Genomic DNA, 19,600 nt, shown 5'->3' with positions numbered 1-19,600 from the left:
TCCTGGGAAAGAATAGTCCGGAAGGGAAACGAGCCTATCATTTTTAATACTGGAAGTGGCCCCAGAATCGCTTGGTAGAAAATGGAGCTTTAAAAAATATTAATGCACAAGCAGTTCCCACGTGCAGCGATGCCGCTACGGCTGAGGCTGAAACAAAGTGCCTTGGCATAAAGCAGCTGGGATCCTGCGTTATTATTGTTTTGTGAAATCGAGGAGCCCAAGTCCTCGCTGCGTGGAGCGATCGGGACGCACCTTCTCCTGGGAGGCGACGAGAGGAGGATGCTCAGGAAAGGAGAGTCGCTGGAAATTAACGGCGAGAAAACTGTGACGAGGCTGGAGGTTGCCGAAACCATGAGGAACACGCGGGCTGAGAGACTCCGGCTGTGATTTACCACCCTTGTTTGCCACCAAGACCTTCTAAAAATACAGAAGGGAGCATGACCGGGTGACGGGGTGACACGGATGTGCTTCAGCCATCACCCACACCATGGTGGTACCCTGGTGTCTTCCTCCTCCCATCCCCACCTCCCTCCAGCTGCCTTCCCCTTCCCCTTCCCCTTCCCCTTCCCCTTCCCCTTCCCCTTCCCCTTCTCCTTCCCCTTCCTTTCCCAAGTGCCGCCTTCCCATCTGCTCAGACTCTGAAGGGTGGCTCTCGGCTTTTCCCCAAGCAACGTAATTTTGGAGCCGCACAGCTCGTCCCTGAGCAATCCTCCACCCAAAGCCTCCCGAGCCAGTTTGCAAGGCTACGGGCTCCTTTCTGGCTGGGTTTTCCTGCAGCGATGGGTTTTCCCTTCCTTCTCTTTGTCAGTTGGGAAAACATGGTTGAAGCCTGTCTCGACTGCGTCCTTCTGGAAGGATTTACCTGCAGTCTTTCCTAGCGTAGCACGTTTAGCATTTCAATAATTATTTGCTTTTTCTTGCAAGATCAAGGAGACCTCATGCAGCAGCTGCTCTGAGCTCCGCCGCTCAGATCGGAACGAACCTTTGCTCAGCCCCTGCTCGTTGCATTCCCCTCTCCTTTCCACGTTGAAAATTGACAGCGGGAAGAAAAAAGGCTTTAAAATAAGGATTTTGTGCAGCGCAGCCCTCTGCATTGACCCTGGGAGCATCTGCACCGGAAGATGCTCCTGTGCGCGTCTCGGCCAAAGAGCCGCTTCATGGACCACAGGCGTCGCATCCCTCTCTGGGGACGTCATGGACCACAGGCGTCGCATCCCTCTCTGGGGACGTCATGGACCACAGGCGTCGCATCCCTCTCTGGGGACGTCATGGACCACAGGCGTCGCATCCCTCTCTGGGGACGTCAGGCTCTCCCCGGTATGATTTGCGATGGGATTAAGAGCCTCAAAATGGCAAAGCTGGGGTTAATGCAGCCCGGAGGATCTGGAAAAGGGAGATTAGAAAGGCAGGAAAGAGGGAGGAAGGAAGTCCCCGGGATGGGGAAGGTCCTGGGCAGGGCAGAGGATGCAGTCCCAGCAGCGCTTTGGGGCAGAGCCATCTCTTTGTGCCATAAGCTACCCAACCCAACGCTTTTATTTTTGGCTGGATGAGCAGCGATGCATTTGGGACGAGCCCTTGCCGCCCTCCCCGTAGGGTTTCCGACGAGGGCTCGGTGTCAGCAGCTCCAGGGGAGGGCAGGGACGGGCACGGCCAGCAGACCCTGGGCTGCCAGACCTGCCCCTCTCCCCTATTCCCTACTCCTCCGGCCATGCATAGTACATATTTAGGTATTTATTTCTATTCAAAGAGGAGCTGGAAGTCACCTGACGTAATATTTTAGGCTGAGTTTAAACATTTCCAGGGAGTATTTGACAGAGGTGGGGGAAGATGGGCTGCCAGCAAAGGCTGAGGGCAGCAGAAAGGCCAATAATTCGTTAGCAAACCCGTGCTGAGCGTGTGGGCGCTCGTCACAACGCATAAAAATGGGAATTAAACGGGAGCCCCGAGATCAATTCCCCGTGCAATTAAACGAGCTGGCAGGGAACGGCTTCTCAGGAGCGCAGGGGGCGAAAGGGGTGAGGATATCGGCACCGAAATGAAAGCCTGTCTTTTTAGGGCAAACAGCTCCTGCTACCCTGCTATAAACATCTTCCGCTCTTTGAAAACCTAAATAAAATAATGTATTTAATGAGGCTTTATCCCGGTGCTTATAATTACAGCTTGCTGAATATTGGAAAGCTGCTCCGGAGAAGAATTGATGGGGACAAGCACGCCAGCAGTCACAATTAATATTAGTGCTGTGGGAAAGACTGGAAAGCGAAAGCCCTCAAACCCCCATCGACCATCCCAACGCTGCCGACGGAGGCACGGATGCTGTCCTCCTGCAAATAAAATACGGATTTAAGAGAAAGCGAGTGTGCAAACCCAACACTTTGGCTCAGACCTGAGCAAAATCCAAAGTCCTCAGATTAAATAAACCGGCTAGGAACAACAAAAAAAAAAAATAAATCCCCAAATGGTCTCTTAGTCCGCAGACTCATCACTTTGTGTTATTTAAATTTAGGATTTACCACATTTCATTGCTGTAGATGTCTGGGGCTACGGCGCTTGCAAAACCCCGCACCCGGACGTCAATGCACGTGCAAAACCCTGCAGGCGCGTCGGGCGTGGGTGGATGGGGAAATTCGGGAGGATACCGGCTCCAAGTACATCTTATCTCCTTTTATTTAGAAGGAAGGTTGGTGATTTAAGACTAACGCAGATAACACAGCGCTGCCGTGAGATCGGGGAGGGCGGGGGGCAGAATCTGCCTGCCGATAAAGGAACGGCACCGGCCGTTTTCCGTAAGCCGAATACTGCAACGGCCGCTGGTGGAGCAATAAGATACGACGGGGAACGGGACAAATGGTCCCTGTCCCATCGCAGGACCTCAACGATAAACCCCAAATTACCCAAACACGCCTACATTCGCTCGCCACGACGTGTTCTCCTCCCATCTCCTTTCGAGGTCCGGCGTCTCCATCAGGGATGGCCAGACCTCAGCGTGCCGCTGCACCCCAGCCCCCCAGCGACCCCTCCGAGTCTCGCTGGCATCACCTTCAGCCTGGCCAAAAGGTTCGTCCTAGAAATGGCTGCAGTATTTTCGCTGCAGGAGGGCAGCGGTGGGACTCCCCAGGACCCGGCAGCCTCCCGGGTTCCTGAAGAGCAATCGGCATCTATTTATGCCTCCGGAAAATGTATTTTTTAATGGGGGTTCATTAAAGCCTGAAGAGAGCCAACCTAAGCGGCACCTGGAAGCAACTAAAATTAAAATACCTAAAATTAGCCTCGCCAGCAGTGAATCCTCCCTCCGATCGAGATGCCGAGGCACACATGACCCAGGCGTGCCTTTCTCATTTTCCCTTCCCGCTGCCATCCCATTCCTGAGCCACCGGGCACAGCCCCAGGAGCCCACGTGCCTACCCACGACCCCGGAAAAAATAACATCCCTCCACTGGGTTTGCTGGTGTGCCTCCCTCGGTTCAAAAATCAGCCTCCCAAGTTTACATTTTGGGACTGTCCCGTCTGAGCAAGGGCTAAAAAATATGATGTTACCCTGTCATCGCGGGAACCGTTTGGGATGGGGACTGCCAGGCATCGCTCTGTCCTGGGGGAGCAACGCTTACTCCCCGAATCCTGGATGCTGATGACACCCAGCCACATTTATTCTCGAGGTATCTCATTTCCTTCCCAGCTCCATGCTGTCCAAAAAAGCCCCTTTCGGCTGAGGTGCTCCGACACGCGCTTTCCTGACGGTTAAATCTTATTAGCGCCTGAGATTAATTGAAATCACAGCGCTGCTGGGCTGGCGTGATACCCTCGGTGCCGCTTTCCTCTCCAATAAATTGTGCATGGAAAGGTTTATCGCCTTGCGGATCTCTGGGCAGCACCCCTCGCCGTTGTTAGCAGGTGGGTGCCGCGGGAGGGATGCACTCCTGCCGCACCCCCCGTGTTGTTGTAGGGTGTCCCCGAGCCCGGACAAGCCCCAGGGCTTGCAGAGGTGTTTGACGCTCCCCCCCCCCCCCCCCCAACCCAGGGAGGTCCCTGCCCCACATGTGTGGGGTGAAGCCCCTGGAAGGATGAATAAAACCATCGCTGCTTCTCCGAGGCAGAAGCGTTTGCCGTTGCTCTCATTCTCATAAAAAGGAGATGTCGAGTTTCCTGGGGTGCTAAAGGTGTTTTCGAAGACGGGGTTGAAACAGTGACACAAACCTCACAGGGATTTTTGGCAGTCAGTTGTCGATGTTGAAATCACCAGCGGCTCACAGCAGCCGTGTAGCGTCCCCTCTGCCCCCGCGCCCCCTCCCAGCTCGGCCGCCGGCGCTGGCTTGGGCACCGGGCTGAGGGCATGTGGGATGGGACGCTGCATCCGGGCGTCTTCGGATTCATTGCTAGAAGATGAAACCACTCTGGGGAGCCTTTCCAGGTGGAAATGTGCTGCATGCAATTTTCCTTCCTCTCCTCTCCTCTCCTCTCCTCTCCTCTCCTCTCCTCTCCTCTCCTCTCCTCTCCTCTCCTCTCCTCTCCTCTCCTCTCCTCTCCTCTCCTCTCTCTTCTTCATTTTCTTTTTCCTCCCTTCCTCCCTTCCTCCCTTCCTCCCTCCTCTCTTTCCTCTCTCTTTCCTCTCTCCTTCCCCTCTCTCCTCTCCTCCCTCCCTCTCCTCTCCTCCGCTTTTCTCCACCCAGGTTCCATTTTCCCGCGTTCCAGCAGCCGGCAGCCCCTTCCCTTCCAGAGGCAGCATGACGGACGGACGTGCCATCACAATTAATCTATCTTGATTAAGAAGAGCTTTCCTCCCCGTGGGCATCGCCCTGAGCCCTTCCCTGCCCTCCCCAGTACGTGAGAAGTTTGTGGTGGTGAGAGGTATCAAGCTCAGTGGAAATATTTCCCCATGCGTTCTGTAAATATTATGCTCAATGGGAAAAATAAATGCTCCCATGAAGATTTTATTTGTAAATTCGATAGCGCAGGGAGGAAACCCAGGCAGAAATAGAAGGACGTGGTGAGGGATGCTTGTAAGAGGCCGTGATTTCTGTTTAATTGCTGATTCCGGCCGCGTCGCGCTACGGCAGTGTCGGCTCTCACCCGCCGCGGGTCTGGAGCCAGCAGCAGCTCTGGACCCTGCAGAATGACCTGCTCACCAGAGATCCCCTTTGGTTTTTAAAGTGAATTATCGTCGGGAATACATGGAAATGCTCAGCTGGATATGGTGGGGGGGGGGGGGAAGAGAATTACAGAATTACCTATTGCAGAAATAAAACTGGGGAGGTTTAATAGGGTATGGCAGAAATGGCCGAGGGCTTGCAGCCCCCTCGGACCCTATAGGCAGCGGCCTTAGCCCCTGGGCATTCGACACTGGTGCCTTAAACCTACACATCAGTACCTCAGGCCCTGCATATAGACCCCCTCAGACCCTGCGTATAGACCCCTCAGACCCTGTGTATAGACCCTTTCAGGCCCTGCTTGTATAGGCTGCTCAGACCCCATAGTAACATATCCCTGAGACCTATATATATGTTAGGACCTATACATAAGCCCCTGAGACCCTATATACAAGCCCCTCAGATGCTGTATACAGGTCCTTCAGGACCTATAGATACGCTCCTCATACCCTATGCACAAGGCCTTCTATGACAGGGTTTCAGTGTTGGTGGACAAGGGAAGGGCAACTGACGTCATCTGCCTGAGACTTGTGCAAGGCATTTGACGCCGTCCCACACGACATCCTTGTCTCTAAATTGGAGAGACATGGATTTGATGGATGGACCACACGGTGGATAAGGAACTGGCTGGGTGGTTGTGGTCAATGGCTCAATGTCCAAGTGGAGAACGGTGACGAGTGGCGTTCCTCAGGGGTTGGTACTGGGACCGGCACTGTTCAACATCTTTGTTGGCAACATGGACAGTGGGATCGAGTGCACCCTCAGCAAGTTTGCTGACGACACCGAGCTGTGTGGTGTGGTCGACATGCTGGAGGGAAGGGATGCCATCCAGAGGGACCTGGACAGGCTGGAGAGGTGGGCCCGTGTGAACCGCATGAAGTTCAACAAGGCCAAGTGCGAGGTCCTGCACGTGGGTTGGTACAATCCCAAGCACGACTATAGGCTGGGCAGAGAGTGGATTGAGAGCAGCCCCGAGGAGAAGGACTTGGGGCTGTTGGAGCGAGTCCAGAGGAGGCTACGGAGATGATCAGAGGGCTGGAGCACCTCTGCTATGGAGACAGGCTGAGAGAGTTGGGGTTGTTCAGCCTGGAGAAGAGAAGGCTGCGGGGAGACCTCAGAGCCCCTTCCAGTCCCTAAAGGGGCTCCAGGAAAGCTGGAGAGGGACTGGTGACAAGGGCAGGGAGTGACAGGCCGAGGGCAATGGCCTGAAGCTGCAGAAGGGGGGATGGAGATGGGATGGGAGGCAGAAATCCTTCCCTGTGAGGGTGCTGAGGCCCTGGCACAGGGTGCCCAGAGAAGCTGTGGCTGTCCCTGGCTCCCTGGCAGTGTTCAAGGCCAGGTTGGATGGGGCTTTGGGCAACCTGGGCTAGTGGAGGGTGTCCCTGCCCATGGCAGGGGTGGGACTGGATGGGCTGTGGGGTCCCTGCCCACCCAAACTGCTGGTTCTCTGATGCTAAGCCTTTCCAGACCTATATATAAGCCCCTGAGACCGTATACACAGACCTTTCAGAACTTATCTATAAGCCCCAAGACCCCCACATACAGGCCTTTCAGGCCCTACATACAAGCCCCTCAGGCCCTGCACACAGGCCCCACAGAGACGCCCCTCAGCACCTATACCTGGAGGGCCCTGAGGGGCTACACACGGCCCCACCAGGCCCACGCCCAGGCCCCGCCCCTCCCGCGCCAGACCACGCCCCTTCTGCACAGACCACGCCCCCATCCAGCTCAAACCCCGCCCCTTCCCGGCGTACCGCCGCTCGCGGAAGCGCGGTCGCGGTGGGCGGGGTTTGTGCGCGCTCCGGTGGGGCGGCGGGGCTGAGGTGAGAGCGGCCGGGCCGGGCCGGGCCGGGGGGGGTCCTGCCCGCTTTCCCGCAGCCGGTGGCGGGGCCTAACGCCTTTGCTCAGGCTGGCCCTTTCCTTCCCTTGGCTCCGGCGGGAGCGGGCTGCGGGCACGTAGGGGGGGCGCTGGCTGTGGTGATGGGCTGAGGGGGCGGCCCGGGCGCTGAGGGGGCCGAGGCCCGGGAGCTGAGGGGAGAGCTGCCGCCCGGGGAACCTGGGCTCGGTGTGCCGTGTTACGCTACCCCCATCCCCTGGGCCGCTGCTATAATTTCTTCCTTATGAAATAAACTTTAGGGTCTGTGCCTTTATTCCAGCGTTCAGCTTTTCCCGTTGGGAAAACCCCAGGAGAAGGAGGGATCCCCCTCGGCGTGCCTGGGTGGAGGGGGGGCCCGCAAGGCGTGTTTTGGGGAGCTCCGGTGTATTGCGAGGAGTGGGGTGCTCTGCTCCCCCGTTTTGGTTTATTTTTTTGTTGTTGCTGTAGGGGATTGCTTGTGGGGTTGCCAGGGCTGTGTGAATTATTGCTGTATGTTATAGCTAACGTCAAAGCAATTTTTCTTAATAGCGGATCGTTAAACAGCTTTAACTTCACCAAACGGCCAAACTGGATTTGATGTGTAGTTGGTCTTTGGAAAAACCTTTAGGGTGAATTTGGGTTAATAAACTGCTGAAAGTATAGAGAGGCCTGATCTTTATCATGGTGTGATTTATGTGTACTGTATTTGCCTTTAGTTTAATGAGCCGCTTGGGAAAGGCGGTAAATCTGAGTCTGTTGAGCGAGGTCTACTGACCAGGGGTGGGCAGGTCGAAAAAGGAAGATTTTTTTGAGGCATTCTCCTCTAGAAACTTGAGTGCCAGTTCAGACTTGAGTTAAAGTAAAGGCCTGGCTTGCTTTTTTTTTTTTTTTTTAAATCAGCTGCATGACTGTTTTTTTCCCCTTTGTGGCTTTATTTGGTGAGCAGTCTGAGGTGTGAGTTCTGAGGTTGATATGTGTGAGCACTAATATGCAAGAGTATGACTGCCAGGAGGGAGACTGTGTGCAGCAAAGAGTTATAATCTTTATTATGTTTGTTTCTTGTTTATAGAACACAGCCCTGCAATTGCTAAGAAATAATTCTCAACCTTCTTTGTGACTGCCTGACCTACAAGCTGGGAGCAAACACGCTTGTGCTACAGGTAAGGATGGTATTGCTGCCTTCTTACAATTCACAGCGTGCTGTGGCCCTGCTCTCAGGTACTTCTAACTCTGCTGAACTAATCATCTGGATGATATTTACCCTTAAATCTGCCCTGTTTGGAATTATTCTGGACTGTTCACCCAGGATTTTTCCTAAAGCTGTAGGAAAACAGGTTGTGTTTTTGCAGTGTGAAAAATTGTGCTGCCTTTTCTGTTGGAAGGCTTGGGTGATTTGAAAGGAGGAGTGAAGCAGGCATGGGAGCGAACTGTGAAAGAAGGCTGCTGCCTGGAGCTTCCTGTCAACCCAACCTCAGTTGATCCACTTTCATAAAATATAGAAAAAACCCCCAACCAAACCCAAAAACCCAATGCAACTCACTGTTTCTATGCACTCGGTGAAAACTTATTTGAACATAAGAAGGTATCTTTAAAAAAAAAAAACCAACAACCAAAACTAACTAAAGATGCTTAAACTGTGTGTGCTTGTCCACCTGGAGCAACAAAGCATTTCTTGGCCAGCACAGGGGTATGAGGCAAATGCATTCTAGTGTCATCACTGCACGCGTCTCTGGGACTCTGGAGGGGGTCGTGGTGGCCACCAGTTTCAGGCAGCAGCTTCTTTAGCCAAGTAGCTGCTGCCAGAAGAGGGCATGGAGGGTCCTGTGGCTGTAACCGTCCTCTTAAATGTTCTGGTATTCAGTGGTATGTTAGAAAGAGCATAACGTATGTTAGAAAGAGCATAACGTATGTTAGAAAGAGCATAACGTATGTTAGAAAGAGCATAACGTATGTATTCAGCAGCGTAGCTTAAGCTCATGTAACACTTGTTCTTTGTTTACTTGTGGCAATGGCTTGTTTTCCAAATGACCCATTTTCTCCAGAAACTTCCGTGGTATTTATTATGCTTCCTGAACTAAAGAAGTTGAAATTTCGTGCTCTGGAGGAAAAAGAATGATGTGCCTTGCTTACATCATTAATTTCTGCCTACTGGGGGATTTCTGGAGCTCCCGGCCCCTTATTAGTCTTCTCTGTATAGGTTCCTGTTGTGCCTCTTGGGCTGAGAAGTCAGATTCCCGGGTAAGCTCACGGTAGTGTTTTCAGAGGAGAGATTGTACCGTTGTCCTTAGGCAGTTTAGTGGGACAAACTGCAAGACTTGCAAATCATTTGAAGCCTCAGAAGGGCTTTGAAGCGATATCCCATAAGCATTACTTTTTTCAGGTGATGTTTGAGGGAGCCGTCAGCTATGTTCAGATCTAGAATGTGGAAACAACTGTTTTTTGCATTTCTTGAGCAAAATAAGTTCCGTAGCAGTCATGTCAGGTTTATTATAAAAACACGTTGCCGCATGCTGTTGCATTTGCTGCAGTAACACTTCTTGAAATGAACTCAGCTGGGATGTAGAAATACTTGTCTTATTCTTCCCAGGTTTCCAGTGGCCTTGCTAGTGCACAGTATTTTAACACGGTGCAGTGCCGTAGGGCTGAGGATGCTTGTGAACAACAATAAAAAAACATTTTCCGGATGCCAGACCTTCCCGCTGGGACATTGCAGGGGTGTTAGTGAAGAAGTATTTTGGTGTAGACGTGACTTTTGGGTGCGATGATGATGTTTGAGATAATTCAGTAGGAAACAGTTACCCAGGGTTGTTGAGTATTGTAGCCAGCATTGTATGCTGTTGAGAAGAATGTTTTGACTTTTTTTTTTAAAGTGGAGCGGTTTTGAGAAAGGTGTGTTGCAAATGATATGGCATCTCTTAATGAGGAGGATGACTATATATCTCTTTAGGGTGGTGTGTTGGACACTTTTAGTAAGAAATGCAAGGACTCGTAGTAAAATCTGAGTTGAAGTGTGCTTTGTCTGCCTAAGCACATACCATCTGAAAATTTTTGGCAGGCTTGCCTCTTAGTGAAAGATTTAAGATACTATAAAACCAGAGAAAATAGTGTGACTGTTGAGATCATGCATCGTTTACTGCAGTTTCTGTAGCTCAAATTCTTGGTTTTTTTCTGTTACTGTTAGAGTTTATAGCTCTTTGAAATGAAACCCAAGGTCCTCATGTAGACAGCAAGACAGAAGATCCTGCTTTGAGATGAGCAATGCTGCAGCTGACCTGTGCTTGAAACATGAGACCCGTGAATCTGCATAGCTTCCTCATTTGTAGCGTGTCAGTCTGTGATGCAGGCAATGCCGCTCTATGCCAACATCAAAATCAGACCCAGTATCTGTATAGACTAGTTGTGTTCTGTACCACCACTTTAACATCTGTGTTTTCATTAGTTTGATGCAAACTTTCTGTCTCTGGAATTCTTGCTTCAAGAGCTAGAAGAGTAGTTGTAAATTATTTTTTTTTCACTAAAATCTGAGCTGGGATACAAACACAAGGAAGATCTGCAAGAATTGGCGCCTGCCTTATGCTGCTTTGTTGTGGCAGAGAGGTGTTTTCTAAAGAAGCAAGTGGTCGTGGCTTGGGTAGGTGATGTTTCTGTTTAAAAGACAACGGGAAAGGGAGAAATTACCGTTTGGTGATATTCAAATTCATGTTCTCGGTGGGTTCACAAATCTTTCCTCCTTGTGGGAGAGGAAAAGAGGTATGAAGTTCACCATGTTGAAGTCTGAGATGATCCGCTGGCTGTCTACTGACAAAAATAAATGTTTTTTTCTGGAATTGGACTTGTATCTACAGATAACTCGAGCCTGAATGAATTGTCACCTTCACAGCCTAGTGAAGCTTTTGCTTTCTCTTCAGGCTACTTAGATTTTTCTCTTCCAGCATTGTTTTCTTGTCAAACACATGTTTATTCATTAAAAATTAACACGTTTTCTTGCAGCCAAGTAAGCCATAAGCACCTCTTAAATCTACTTTAACTGGTCTGGTATTTTTTTTTTTGTTTGTTATTGTAAAGTACACACAGGTAGGTAGCTGTCAGCTGGAGAAAGGGCAGGAGCTGCAAGGAGGGTCTATCCATTTGGTGCAAAAGTTAGGAATTCTCAGGAAAATCACATCCCATCAGCACAGATTGTGCAAGGCAAGTTAAATCACTCAGGTCACTAAGCAGCCGTATTCCTGTTGGCCGTAACTTTCTACAGAAAAAGGCAGAAGTGTTATATTTTCTACGCCTCTGACAAACCTTTGCTCCTCAAATCAGTGTCATTTTTTTTTTAACTCCTGCAAAAACGCCTCTGCTCTGGTGTGCCTGTTTGTGTGACTTTGCAAAGACAGTGCCTGATTGTTTGGGAATAGTGATTGGAAACAGAAAATTTCACGTTGGACTGATTAAGGTAGAGGTAGCTCATGAAAGAAGGCCATTATCCTTGATAAGGGGTGAGGTAAGGTTTTTTTTTTTGTTTGATTTTTGGTTTTACAGCTCTGCTGGTTACCTCTGGCTTGGAGATGCTACTAGGGAATTTGTCAGTGCTGGGGTTTACTGTGATGTTTTCTTGGTAGAAAAGCCCAAGGAATAGGCTGCATTTTTAGGGGAGGAGGGGAAAGGAAAACTTTAACCAGGAAAAAGCAGCATTTAGCGTTCACTTCTGTGGAAGATTATTATAGTTTCCCATTAAAAACCTACTGTGCATTGCTGGAGACTGACTGAAGTAGCAAGCAAACATTTTATCTTTGCTGAAGGTGCTGTTTTCAGTGCTGCTGCAACAGATGTAACCAGTCTATTTTGTTTGGGTACACTCATTTTTCATTTGTTTCTCAAAAGCTGCAGTTTGTAGTGGCTGCATCCACTCGCAAGTCCTCTAGTGACTCAGCTAGCAGGTTAGATTTGGGGTTGCTGTTGGACTTGTCAAGTGATGTTTCTTCTGCCGTTCTAGTTGGCACCAAAGTCTTTACGCTAAGTAGACTTTAAGTGTTTGAAGGCATGTGGGCAAAGATCTTTCCCCAGTGAGTAAGCACTCCTGTCTCCCTTTGAAGGGAAGACCAAGACCAAGCTAGCTACTGACCTCCATCCTTATAAATAATCCAGTTGCAATTACTGATAATGCTTTATTAAAGCTAAATCAAAAGTCTTGTGTCTTTACAACGCATCGTCTTCTCTACTTGGCATTGAAGATCAGTAAAATTATTTTCAATCTTGTCAGTTTTAATCTAGGCTCTGTGTGGCAGCGTTTGGGGTTCATGACTCTTTGCTCGGGTCTAAGGTGAAGCTCCTGTGGCAGCAGACTTGGTAGAAATCAGCGTGGGTGACTTGTACAGCCCAAGGAGAGATGGTTATTTCTTCTGTACAGTACTTGCTATCTCAGGATGATCTGCAGTTTCTAGCAGACTGTTTGTTTTCAAATAGTCAAATAGCAGTGAGAGCCCAGGTGCAGGTATGTGGAGCTTGAAAGTAGGGGAGGGATTAGAGCAACTGACAGTAATGGAGAAACCTACATTTTCCTTAATTTAAATATAGCTAATAGTAAGGATGTATGCATTAAATTGGGAAGAACATCTGTGCCTAGAAGTGGTAGTTTAACAAGTTGGATTCCAAATAGCCATGGTTTTGCTCTTTTATTTTCACTTTGTGTCTTGTGATGCTAAACGCTCAATTTGGCAGAATAAAGCAACTCGTGAGATGAGGATGGCATAAATAATGGAGTCTTAATGGATATCATCCCAGTAAATCGTTATCCTAAATAAGCCACGTTAATGGCGAGGTGATTGCAGAACACCAAAATGTGTTGGTAGCGCAACGTTAGGCTGAATTCTTAAACACGCTATGAAATGCAATAGCATGGCTTTCACAGCGGCTGCATTCAGAGCAGGGTGAAGGTTACCGCTAAATCCTGGCGACTTGAGGGACGGCCCTGATTGTCCCCAAGGGGAGGTTGGGCGATGATTGGGTGTAATTACTGAGTTGTGAAATGTGCCTTTTCAGGGCTGAGGAGTTTAGGAAGGGGTGAACTCTTACTGCAATGACAGTTGAAAAGAAATTGCCAGGCTATGGCTTAGGTTTCTGCTAAAGACCTGGCAGCGTGTTATTGATTGGTGCTTTGTAGACTCTCCATCAATTTGAATCGTGCTCCGAAACAAATGTGGTTTCCCTCTCTAGTGAAATTAATGTGATCAAATATTGCCCCAATCTCATACCTGAGAAGAAATTACTTTTGCTGCTAGATTTCATTTTCATTCTCAAAACTGATTTATGCATCTTAGTAAACTAATAACTTAAGTAATGTGAGTAATCCTTTATCTGCAAATTGCACTGGGTAAGGTGAAAATTTGGAGTTACAGGAGGGGAAAAGAGCAGGACCGGTTCGGCCTCTGTTGGGGATGGGGAAAGGAGTGGATCCGGATGCCTCCGTAGCCAGAATCCACCTCCGGGCACCCTTTGTATGGATTACCCTTGTACCAGTTTGTAAATGGAAAGTATGGAGAACTGGGGGGGAAGGAGGAGTCAAAATTAATAATTTTGGTGGAGGCAGGTTTGCTGCTAAGAGGTTCCCCCCCCCCCCCGCCTTGTTTATGTATCTCAGATTATTTTAAGTATCTCTATATTAGCATTGATGGTGAAACTTCTCTCCTGATTGCTTTGCCCTTTCCCTTGTGTCTTGACTTTTCCTTCCTGTTGGATTTATTTGTCATACTTCTTTTTTTTTTTCCCCCATTACAATTTTTCCTTCCCTTCTTCCCAATAATCCGCTTGAGAAGATGGCGACAGGAGAGCTGGGAGCCGAGACCCATTGCTCTTCTGCTGGCTCTCTGCTTCAGGGCAGCCCACGCCTCCTGGAGCCGGCGTTGCTGGCTTCACTGAGCAGGGGTGAGGTATAACTGACAGGGGCTGAGATGGAAATAGGTGAGGAATTTTCCTACAGCGGCTGCTGGCTCAGGAAGTCTCGGTGCGCTCTGGCAACGTCAAACTTTGCTTTTTAATTAACATATAGCTCCAGGAGGCTCTTTCAGTTCTTTGTGACTCCATCCCTGCAGAAGTCTTTATGCCTAAGCAATGCCTCGGAAGTGCAAATCTTTTTTGAGAAGAACTTACTTCACAACAACATTTTTCATTGAAATTCACAACTGACATTCTGTGCTAATGCACAGGCTTACCATGTCCTAGTAAAATTGTTGAAATAAAAAGTGTCTCTGAACCCTTCTCCGATTAAAAATTAAACACCTGTCAGCTTATTCAGTCACTGTTCTCCCTCTCACGTGCTTGTACCACCAAGGACAGCTTCGACATCAGAAAGCTGCTTTAAGTGTGTATCATCTTAAAAACCGAGGCTGTTCTGGATTGCCAAAAAGGATTACAAAAAGTTCAGTGCTGTGGAGTTCTCAAGTGTGAAGAAGTCCCTTTTCCCTGCACTGGGCTGCTTAGTGCTTTCAGTCTTGAAACCATCAGCTAATTAGGGTGCTGGAAAAACATGAGCAAATGTTTTTGTTCTTTTCTTTTGGTATCTGGAAAAGGATGCAATAAAGTTGGGATGTGACAATTCTTACGTGCCCTGAAAAAATCTGGGGCTGGACTGCTGATGCTCTCGACGCGGCAGGGGGGAGAAGCTGAGAGCCTGTCTGAATTTCCTTGCAAATCAAGTTACTGGATAGAGGATTGTTGTTCGGGGAAATAAAATATCCACATCAAGCCAGAATGTGTATAGCTGTTGAAATAATTTTGCATTTCTTCTTTTCAAGCAATCTGGATGTCCTCAGTTTGAGTGATGCCCGTCGTGTCTCGGATCGGAAGTGGTACTTTCCTAGTGGGTTTGTGGGTTTCCTGGATGTCAAAGATGCTAACACGTTTAATGCTAAATTACAAGTACCTGAGGCTTTATGCTGTTCCATCTTGCCAGCTGCATGTACCCATAGAGCAGGGCCCTGAGCTGCTGCTGTAGCATCTGGGGCAGAAACACAACTTAAACCCTGGAGTCGGGGCACAAAACCACGGTGCCGAAGTGGACAGAGAGCCAGGGACCAGGACGGGCTGGCAGGTCTCTCTTGGTGGGAGTTTGGGTTGAGGTGGCGGTTTTTTGTTGGTTTTTTTTTTAGGTTTTTGAATGTTTGGGCTCTGAGTATTGGGTTTTGGTGGAGAAGGTTGTATTTAATGGTGGAGCAGACAGGCAAGAAAACTTCTGTTTCTAAATCTTCAAGTCTGGTGGTTGACACTTCTGCTTAAAAAAATAATGCCCATGTCTTGTGGCATAAATAAAAGCAGGTATGTCATTCTTCTCTGGAAAAAGGCCCAATTATTTCTTTTGTCCAAGGATATGAATTCAACTTCTGAAAGTATCCGTAGAACTGTTCTGAGCAAGAACTTAAGATAAGACTGGCTTATCTCTTAGAAACAAAAATATGATCTACAGATTCCTTGTAGCAGTAATGCTAGAACATCATGATGACTTTTATGTTTGATCCTTATTTTCAGTATTTCGGAGTTGTTTGTTTTTCTTTGAGCTACATTGTTGTATTCTGTACAAAAAAATAATAATCATTTATTACATTAAATCGGGCAAGAATTGAGGTTGTTTCTTATTGTAAACTGTAATCATATCATATGGGTGGTTTATACTTTTTCTCAGTTTTATTCCTTACCCTGCTGCAGATCATGGTGTTAAGCTTTTCATTGCTGTGGTTAGGACAAGATGCTCATTTTTAATCTTTATAAAAGCGAGCACCAGCTTTCTTGAATGATCTTAACTTAAATATCTGAAGCTTTTAACAAAACATACCAAATACCATGATGCTTTTGATTTAAAAAAAATATAATTAAAAATTATGAGAGATTGTAAAATTACAGATGGGAAGCATGGAAAATTCAGCTCCTAAGTGCTTTTTTTGTTTTGTTCCGAGATAAGGGTACCTTTTATTTTATTTGAGGGTTGTTATGGGAACTGCCTGCTTTCAGCTCTCTTGGGCAATTGCTACCAAGTGAGCACTTTCTGGGTGAACATCCCAGCACCATCAAGGATGGAGATTACTTGGACAAAGCAGATAATTTCGTGTTTCTTAGGGCTCAGGCAGAGTAAACGTGTATGCAGTACTAAAGCCAACAATCTGAAATGTTGTAAAAATATCTTCAGGCTCAAAAGTAAGCACTGTGGGGTTTGATTTTCATTTTGACTGATTAAATGATACTGGCAGCACTTCCCTTATCCATCACATCTTATGCATATAAAGTTGTAATTAGGACGGGGAACCCAAGTAAGGGCAACAATAGCTTGTTGGTGCAAATAACACTTGCAGATTTTTCTCTGCATATGTAACAGAAATTCATCCCTGGAGATGAAATGGGAACATCAGGTTTGTGTAGGATGGGAATAATGTTAAGTTTGAAATAAGAGCTGTTTTTCATAAGAAAAATCTTCTATTGTTCAGAGCTGGAGAAGAATAAGCGCTGTTGGCTGGCTGTATTCCATTAAAACTTTAATTTCAAGCCGATTTATTTTTAAAGGAATAAACAAAATGGTAGTGGCGACCGCAAACTTGGTTTTTACTATGTGCACAGATGAATATGAAATGGATGCTCTTCAGATGCACTAGCTGTGGGCAGCAGCGTTCGTGGTACTTGCCTGTAAACCAGAGTGCGAGGGATGGACACCCTGTGTCTTTGCCCTACCCACCCAGAGTGCTGCTCCTATCTCCCTTGTCCCAGGACCGTGCAAAAGCCTGAGATCTGATAGGGAAAAATCCCGGATAAGGGATTTGCTAATGATTTTTCGTTGTCTACGCTTTCCTTCCCCTCGCCGTGTATTTCTTGATTGCGCTGTGAAGTTTTCAGGTGCGTCTCCACCACCTCTTGCCTTAAAAGATACTGAGCTCTGACACTCAAAATTATCCAATGAATATTTTGTGTGCTTCTTCCCCTTCCTCTTCCTCTCTTCCCCTCCCAAGTTCACATCACTGGTTGACATTACAAAATCCTGAGCAGCGTGTTGCTTTAATCAGCGGAAAAGGGCAGTAATGTATTCAACTTTTTATAGCTGAAATGAGATAACACACCACATGCATAAGATGGGTTTGCGCAAAGCGGTCCCGAGATTCTCATTGTTGGAAGCTAATGGTTTAGCAGAACAGCGTGGTGGCATCTTGTGTCGCAAAAGCAAATAGAAACCAATAAATGTGACTTTATTTTTGTATTCTGTGGTTATTCGCTTGCTGGGAATATTTGAATAGAAGAGCAAGAATGGGGAACAAAAGGAAAAAATTGAGCCACTCCTCCCCTGCTGTCCATTTCCAATGTCTTTGCTGGTCCTGGGAATTCTTTTACCATTTTGTTCCCAATTTCTTTTTTTAAGGCTGTCCCTGCAATGGGGAAAATTGCATTTGCATCAGTTAGGGAAAAACCCCTTTATTTCACTAAAAGACGCAGCACTTTTTCTTTTCAATGGCAACATTTACCCTTCACCTTCGATGTTGTGAGCTAGCAAAAATTGCTTTGTCTCCTGTAGCTGGTGTGTGTGGTGAGGCAACGTTTTTGCGGTTCAGATTTCTCCGTTGTAATAATGTTGAGATTTGTAGCTCTGGTTTCTCATTTGTCTGTGTACTGTTGCGTGTCTCAGGGGGTATGGATTGTATGTTACGAGTTTTGACACTTTGAAACTTGCCTTGTACTTAAAGTTGAATATAAATGTTCTTGCTCCAGGCTAGCTAAAAAAAAAAAAAAAAAAGTGATTTAAGAACAGTAGGGTTTTCTTAGGGAAATATCAAATGACAGGGTTGGGTTTTGTGTGGTAGGTTTGCTTGTTATTTGGTTTAATTTGCCTTTTAAAATCCAACTGTGTCTCTTTTCCTCTGGCCAAATGGCTCTTATTAGCTGTAGTTGCTTGCAAGATCTACCTGCATCTTGTGTGCCTTGGCACTTGAGCGGGAGAGTGCTAATATTTCCTCTTAATGAAGTATGCTGGGGAAAGGTTGAAGAGGAATTTGGAAAATGCTGTAAGAGCAGCTGAGTAAGTAGTTGGGATGTGACAGCAAGGTGTGTCAGCCAGGTGTGTGCCAATATGTAATACTCGTAATTTGCTATTTATTAGACAGGTTACACACCTATTTCAGAACAACTAATAAACTTCTGTGACAGTTATTTTCTGTAACTTTTCCTATTTTAGGAAAAATGTGAGCAAATCTGAGGGTCAGCGCGAGAGTCCACAGCTGGAAGAGAGTCCACAACTGCGTGTTGCTTTACTAATGTGTTGTTCTTGTTTGACAGGATGTTTCGCCTTCGATTTCTTCCCATTGCGGCAGGGCTGTCTGCTGTTTCCCGGCGTTACCATGGGACGGCACATCACCCCAGGACCAGGCGTAGGCTCGTGGCGGCAGCTTTCATAGGGACAACTGCAGCAACAGCAAGTGCCAGGTTCCTTTGGCAGAGGTAATATATATATAGTTTTTATTTTTTTTTGCCTTGGACCTCATGCTGCTTTAGTCCTGTGGCAAGTACCTGCAGATGGGTTTAAGATCTGTGGGAGATTTTGTTATTGCTTGTCCTGCTTCTGCTGCATGGAAGGAATGGCTGTTGGTGACTCCCTGTGGAGCTTCTCTGCTGCTGTGAATAGTCAGAGTTGGGAAAAAGCTCAGAGCTGAAGAGTTTTCCTCTGCAGCCGTCCGCACACGGGCTCTTTGCCCTTGGCGGGGTTTGCTGCCTGCCTTCCCGCTGTGTGATGATGTTACGTGGGTCTGTGGTGTTGTGCAAAGAGAAATCGGTTGACTTGACTGAGCTGGGTGAAAACATAGTGCTTTCAGCTTCTGGGAAGGCTGCTAGGCACAGCATGCTTGGCCAGGGGATGCTACTCTGGTTTTCTTTGTGTTCTCCTGACTGCTTCATATATAAAATGTAGCAGGGGAGCAGAACAATCCATCTTTTGGTGGTAAGTTAGCTGCATGCAGGACTTAGGTGGTTTTTACGGGCCAGAGTCTGAGCGTACCCATTTGTGGGCCATGAGGCTCAAAGCTTGTTTCCATAACTGTGGGGAGAAAGGGGATATTTGTGCTTGCCTGAGGTGACCCTCGCTGAGCCCTGGGCGCATCCCACGTTTGAAATAGATCAAGGACTCCCTTCTCCTCCCTCAAAACGTGGGAGCAGTGTCACTCGAGCTCGTGGCTGCAATTAGAGTCTGAAAATAAAGCCTTTGCTGAAATCCCATCTTATTTTCATTCCAATATTTAGGTGATTTATTGCTGGCTCTGTGCTCACCTGTGTCATGGCTAGAAGACTCTAGTTTTAATGCAAGGGGGAGAAAGATGATGGTAATTGTTCTGGCTGTTCCTAGAGATGTCAAATCTTTATCTGCTAAAAGGAGTTGCTCAGGCCGAGGAAGAACACTGTGTTCCAGCACAGTGTCATCTTATGCTGCATTTTGCTAATAATCTGTGCTTATGAAGTGCCTCTTTATCCGCAGGACCTGAACGCCACTGCAGGGAAGGCTGGGATAACACCCCTTTTCAGGCAGGGAAGCAAGCGGGGTTTTTCCCACTTTAAAACATCCTCGGCATGATTGTAAAGTGGATAGGACGTCATGTCCTAT

The 19,600-nt window shown here is 47.6% G+C and overlaps 1 protein-coding gene across 6 annotated transcripts in view; it reads left to right on the top strand.

Annotated features, from left to right (window-relative positions):
- The first annotated feature begins 6,885 nt into the window (after positions 1-6,885).
- MICU1 (mitochondrial calcium uptake 1) overlaps positions 6,886-19,600 on the top strand; it is a 104,051-nt gene continuing 91,336 nt past the window's right edge. For 4 of the 6 annotated variants that reach the window (XM_075758985.1, XM_075758984.1, XM_075758981.1 and 1 more), the window contains exons 1-3: positions 6,886-6,964; positions 8,066-8,156; positions 18,286-18,447. Coding sequence is in view for 4 of the 6 variants with exons in the window: in XM_075758981.1 (XP_075615096.1) it covers positions 18,287-18,447 (161 nt within the window). In the remaining 2 variants the exon portion in view is untranslated. Of the gene's footprint in view, positions 6,965-7,877; positions 7,935-8,065; positions 8,157-18,285; positions 18,448-19,600 lie in introns of those variants that run through there. The other 2 variants (XM_075758982.1, XM_075758980.1) reach the window with 2 other exon arrangements.

This window comes from Balearica regulorum, chromosome 7 (genome assembly GCF_011004875.1).
Source record: "Balearica regulorum gibbericeps isolate bBalReg1 chromosome 7, bBalReg1.pri, whole genome shotgun sequence".
NCBI lineage: Eukaryota > Metazoa > Chordata > Aves > Gruiformes > Gruidae > Balearica > Balearica regulorum.
This window is presented reverse-complemented; position numbering and strand designations above follow the sequence as displayed.